The sequence below is a fragment of the Alexandromys fortis genome, unplaced genomic scaffold (genome assembly GCF_014885135.2).
Source record: "Alexandromys fortis isolate MF-2015 unplaced genomic scaffold, M_Fortis_MF-2015_v1.1 scaffold_27, whole genome shotgun sequence".
NCBI classification, from domain to species: Eukaryota; Metazoa; Chordata; class Mammalia; order Rodentia; family Cricetidae; genus Alexandromys; species Alexandromys fortis.
The window spans coordinates 14677615-14683674 of NW_026067952.1; the positions used below are offsets into that span (position 1 = coordinate 14677615).

Below are 6060 nucleotides of genomic sequence, written 5' to 3' on the forward strand. Positions count from 1 at the left end.
AAAAAAAAGAAGTGAGCCTGTGGGACTGAGGAGATAGCTCTGTTGGTGAGCTCCAGGATCCGGAGCGGGGGGGGGAGGGGAGGAGGGGGGAGGGGAGGGGTAAGGAGGGGAGAAGGGGAGGGAAGGAGAGGGGAGAAGAGGAGAGGGGAGGAGAGGGGTAGGGAGGGGAGGGGAGAAGAGGAGAGAAGAGGGGTAAGGAGGGGAGGGGAGGGGAGGAGAGGGAGGCAGTGTATACTTGTAATCCTGCACTGAGACAGTGAAGACAAGCCGACCTCCCGAGCTCATTGGTCAGCCAGCTATTTAGTGAGGCAGTTCCAAGGCAAGTGAGAGACTCCATCTCAGGGAGAGAGAGAGAGAGAGAGAGAGAGAGAGAGAGAGAGAGAGAGAGAGAGAATATGAATAAAGGGCTAGAGACATGGGCCAGTGGTTACGACTGCTTGTAACTCTTGCAGAGACCCAGGTTCTGTTCCTGGCATCCACTTGAGGCAGATTGCCACTACACAACTCCAGCTCCAGGGAAATCCAGGGCTTCTGGCCTCCTCAGGCATCAGCACTCATGCACACATATATACACACACACACAGACAGCAGACAGACAGACAGACACACACACACATGATTAAAAATAAATTTTAAGAAGAAAATTGGATGGCACCCGAAAAATGACACTAGCGGGTCTCCTCTGACTTCCACGGGTGCCAACAGGCAATGGTGACCATGGTGGAAACGAAGCTGGTGCCAGAGGGGAGGCAGGAGGCAGACAGGTGGAGATGCAGGGGGACATGAGAATTGTGTGAGGGCCTTGCAGATGACAGAGGACAGTGCATGTCAGAAGCTGGAGGAGGCATGGGGAGGAAGCTCCAAGCACAAAGTGTGGTGACACACACCTATAATCACAACATCTGAGAAACAGAGGAAGTGGATCTCTGTGAGTCTGAGGCCAGCCTGGTCTACATAGTGAGTTCTAAGACAGCCAGGGAGACAGAGAGAGATGTCGTAAAAAAGCTCACCCCCTCTCTGAAAAAATAAAGAGGTACAAAGATACTAGGCAGGACTGGGCTTTGGGGGAGAAAGAAAAAGTAGTCTGTGTATTTATTCCTTGCTACCCTAGCTTTTTTTTAAAATTATTTTTATTATTTTATGTGTATGGGTATTTTGCTTGTGCTTATGTCTGGACCCCCTTGGAACTGGATTTACAGACAGTTGTAAGCCATCATGTGGGTGCTGGAAATCAAAGCTGAGTCCTCTGGAAGAGCAGTCAATGCTCTTAACTCATCTCTCCAGCCTCTCCCTCGCCCTTTTAAAGATCACATGCTTTGCGTTTTTCATAGATTAAATATATTAGTCAGTATGCACGAGTTTCAAGTCAAAAGCTCAAAGTGGTGTATACTTCTGCAGTAGCCAGCTTGTGACAGGTTCAAGTGTGGCTTTGCGTAACTCACCTCCCTTTCCTGAACTTCAGTTTCTTTCCCCACAGTCCTGGACCCACCTTCCAGGTGTGTGCTTAATGTCCACAAACTCTGAGCACATTTCCCAAATGCCCCCAACTTGGGTTTTTTCCCATGGGTATCTTTGAATCATTCGGGGCACTTCTGAGTCCTGTGGGTCCACTCTTTCTTTCTTTCTTTCTTTCTTTCTTTCTTTCTTTCTTTCTTTCTTTCTCTTTCCTTTCTCTTCTTTGTTTCAGAATCTCACTGTGTAGCTCTGGCTAGCCTGGGGCTTACTTTGTAGATCAGGTCGGCATCAAATGCAGAGATCCACCTGGCTCTGCCTCCTGGGATTAAAGGTGTGTGCCTCCAGGGCAGGCCTGAAATGAGTGCTCCCTTCCAAAATACTAGCTCACACTTGCCTAGCAAAGGCCGGCCCTGGGCTTGATCGCCAAGATCGAAAAACAAAATACTCTGGGTTCTACATCTTTCTTGGTTCCTTTGGAATATATGGTCTGTGGGCTTGCTTGCGCAGCATTGGATACAGCAAGGGAACAGGGGCACTGGTTGTGAGTCCAGCCAGCTGAGCAGGGGCTGCAGGTAAGCTAGTGAGCTGGCTGTGACGGGGGCTTTGGTGGTGGTCTGCCCCTAGGAGTGTTCTCGTATTTGGCTTCTACCCTAGTTTCAATTTTCAGAGGCATAAGGTCACACAGGGTGGCTGTTTAGAGCACAGAGTTGGGTGCACAGTTTTAGTCCCAGATGTGCTACTTGCTGGCCTTGTGGCCCCAGACCCCCTGACCTGTGGCCTGCAGAAAGTCAGCTGATTTCAAGCTAGGAGCGGCTTGCTAAAGCAAGGCCCCCAGTATGTGTAGCTCACAGCGTGTCTAATGGTTGGCATCCCCCTTTGCTAGGCTAGCCTGGCTTCCCAGGTCCCTCGCTGTACTTACTCCTGGCTCTGTCTTCAGGTGTACCCGGCCAGCGAGGCCCAAGCGGTGCTGGCACCCTACGCTCGGCTGCCGACCCACCAGCACGTGGCCCGTCCTGCAGACATCCTGCTGGGCTCTCAGTTCCTCTACGCCTTCTTCATGAAGACCCACGGGGACTTGCATAGCCTGGTGCGCAGCCGCCGTGGAATCCCCGAGCCCGAGGCTGTTAAACTTTTCCGGCAGATGGCTGCTGCGGTGGCACACTGCCACCGACACGGGCTTGTCTTGCGTGACCTCAAGCTGCGTCGTTTTGTCTTCAGCAACTGTGAGAGGTGAGTGTGACCCCAGAGGCACATTTGAGAAGTGGGTCATGGCAGGGAAACTGAGGACCTTGAGGGCAGAGTAACTTAGGCAGGAAGAGCTAAAGTTCTGGATTTCATCCTAGGCAGGAAAAGAAATTCCCAACACCCAGTGACTGTGGCCTGTGGTGTGGAGTTTGAAACCCTAACACTGGGCATGGCGGAGAGGAGTAGAGACAGACAGATTCCCAGAGATCTCTGGATAGCTAGTCTATCCAATTGGTGAGCGCTTGGTTTAGTGAGAGACTGTCTCAAGTTGAATAAGGAATAAAGGAATAGATAAGGGTACTAGACCACACCTTTAAATCCTTGTGGAGGCAGAGACAGGTGGATCTCTGTGAGCTAGAGGCCAGTCAGGGCTATGAGATCCTGTCAACATACACACACATGCACACGCACATGCACACGCACATGTGTTGGGGAGGGGAGGGTTGGAGAGATAACTCAGTGGATGAAGTGCTTTTGCTCTTGCAGAGGATCCAGGTTCGGTTCCCAGCACCCGCACAGTGCTAAGGACCATCTATAACTCCAAGCCCAGGGGATCTGACAATCTCTTCTGGCCATTGTGGGCACTGCATGCTCATGGCGCTCAGACACACACAGGCAAAACACCCATTGAATAAAAAATAATAAATAAATCTTTTTTTTAAAAAAAAGAAAGAAGCTGGGCAGCAGTGGTACGCACCTTTAATCCCAGCGTTCAGGAGGCAGAGGCAGGTGGATCTCTGTGAGTCTGAGGCCAGCCTGGTCTACAGAGTGAGTTCCAGGACCACTAAGACTTTTACACAGAGAAACCCCGTCTCCAAAAACCAAAAAAGAAAGAAAAGGAGTGGAAAAGGGGGCTGGAGAGATGGCTTAGCAGTTAAGAGCACTGACTACTCTTCCAGAGGATCTAGGTTCAATTCCCAGCACCTACAGGGTGACTCACAACTGTCTGTAACTCCAGTTCCAGGGGATCTCACACTCTCAGGCAGACAGGAATGTGGAAAAAACACCAATCACATAAAATAAAATTAAATAAAAATCTTAGTACACCCCTGTCCCCACACACATACACTATACACAAATACACATACATTTGAAAATTACAAAAATAAAATAAAAACTAAAAAGAAAGAAGGGGATGGAATCTAACTTAGCATTCACAGCCTAGATTGCTAGTTTGACAAATCTGACTCAAGTGTTATGGAAGCCCTTTGGAGTGGAAGGTGGGCAAATCTCTGTGAGTTCAAGGCCAGCCTGGTCTACATAGTGAATTCCAGGACAGTCAGAGAGAGACCCTGACCCACTGAAGCCAGAACCAACCAAACAAAATAATTACGAAGACATTGAGGCTCAGCATGATGGTTTCTGATGTAATACCAGCACTCAGGAGGCTGATACAGGATAGTAAGTTAGAAGCTAGCCAGGGCAACCTAGTGAAATCTTATCTCCAAAAAATAGCCAAAGAAAACCCTGATTAAAAAACAAAGACAGGGACTGAAGAAATGCCTTAGTGGCTGCTCTTCCAGAGGACTGAGCAAGACCTGGTCTTTCTGTCTGTGACCCAGGACGAAGCTGGTGCTGGAGGACCTAGAGGATGCCTGTGTGATAACTGGACCAGACGACTCTCTGTGGGACAAGCATGCATGCCCTGCCTACGTGGGACCAGAGATACTCAGCTCCCGGCCATCCTACTCTGGCAAAGCAGCTGATGTCTGGAGCCTGGGTGTGGCGCTCTTCACTATGCTGGCTGGCCACTACCCGTTCCAGGACTCTGAGCCAGCTCTGCTCTTTGGCAAGATCCGCAGAGGGACCTTTGCCCTGCCTGAGGGCCTATCAGCCCCAGCCCGCTGCCTGATCCGCTGTCTCCTTCGTAAGGAGCCTTCACAGCGACTAGTGGCCCCCAGCATCCCCCTGCATCCCTGGTTAAGGGAGGACCACAGCCTTGTCTCCCCTCCACAGTCTGGCCGCTGGGATTCTGACCAGGTAGTCCCAGATGAGCCAGGGCTGGAGGAGGCTGAGGACGGGGAGGTGGGACTGTACGGCTAGGGCCACCCTACTGGCCCTTCAGCTGCAAGCTGTGGATTGCATACCTGTCTCCAAGCTTTCTCCTGTCTCTTTGGACCAAGCTAAACCTTAAGTGCCTTTCAGGAGGAAGAAACAGCCACTATGCCTCATGTGATCTCCCACAGGCATTGTGGAGGGTGAGGGCCCCTGGGTGCCAAGCCTGTTTCAGGAGCTGTGGACAGTAAAGAGCTAGGGGGAGAAAATACCTTGCTAGCCGAGTAGCCTCAGTGCCACATGCTCCCAGGCCAGCCTCTTGCTTTCTGCCCGGGGCACATTTCATCCCAGGCTTGGCCTTCTCTGAGCTGGTGCTAGGCTTCGGTTCACAGGACAGCCCTCTTCATCAGTGCCCCAGATGCCTTGTGTCTCCGTGCCAAAGACCAAAGACCTCAACCTGTACCTCAGGGCCCACCTGTCAGGCCAGGCTGGGAGTGTGCTGCCTGGATCCGGTCTCCAGGCAGGAAGCCTGCTTGAAGACTTGGCCCAAGAGCCAAGACAAAAGCATGAGAATCCAACAAAGAAGCATCCGCCTCAAGGAATGAGGGTCTGGGTCCCTTCACCCTGGTGGTCTCTAGCTGAAGCAGTTGAGAGGAACTGTCCTACTGCCATACGGAAAGTCTCAGGCCCTGTGCTGGGGACTCTTAGTACTCAGGTCCATTGTCAGTATGCTGGCTTTTGTTCGGTTGAGTTTGTATTTTCACTCTGTGCCTAATAAAAGAGAACTGTTCTATATGCTGAAGAGTTCTACCTTCTGTCCTTCATGGTTTTCCCTTCCACACTGGCCCCAACACAGAAGCTGATATATCTCAACCCCAACAAAGTGGTTCATGGTAAGATTCCCCCACTGATCTTCCTGTACAGGCTGTTTCTCCTAGAGACCCCAGGTCTCACGTGGGGAGCTTTCCATGCTGAGGGCAGGTGTAGCTCAGATATAAGCACACATCTAACAGGCTCAGGGGTCAGGGTTCCATCTTCAGGCCAAGGCTGGGGGTGGGGTGGGTGGAGAGTTGGTTTAACCAGGAGGTAACATACTTTGCATGAAGATGGGTCAGTGAACAGGGTGGTTTTAGGGCAGGCCAATCTGGCTCTCCAGATCGTTGGCAGGAGGCCTGCTTTCTTCACCCCTTCAGTCCTTGGCTGTCTTCCACAGAGGCAGCTGGCACGTGTGTCACATTACACAGAGAAAAGTGGCACTGTCGTACTTAAGAACTCAGCACTCGAGTGTCAGGCTGCCCCAAAGCCAGGACATGCCAGCTGTTGGACCCTCAACAGATTTTATTTATTTATTTATTTATTTATTTA

General features: G+C 51.0%; 1 protein-coding gene across 3 annotated transcripts in view; it reads left to right on the forward strand.

Annotated features, from left to right (window-relative positions):
* Trib3 (tribbles pseudokinase 3) overlaps positions 1–5491 on the forward strand; it is a 7415-nt gene extending 1924 nt beyond the window's left edge. For all 3 annotated transcript variants that reach the window (XM_050150898.1, XM_050150897.1, XM_050150896.1), the window contains exons 3-4: positions 2393–2685; positions 4263–5491. In XM_050150898.1, the coding sequence (XP_050006855.1) occupies positions 2393–2685; positions 4263–4743 (774 nt within the window). In that variant the 3' untranslated portion in view covers positions 4744–5491. The remainder of the gene's footprint in view (positions 1–2392; positions 2686–4262) is intronic.
* The last annotated feature ends 569 nt before the right edge of the window (positions 5492–6060 follow it).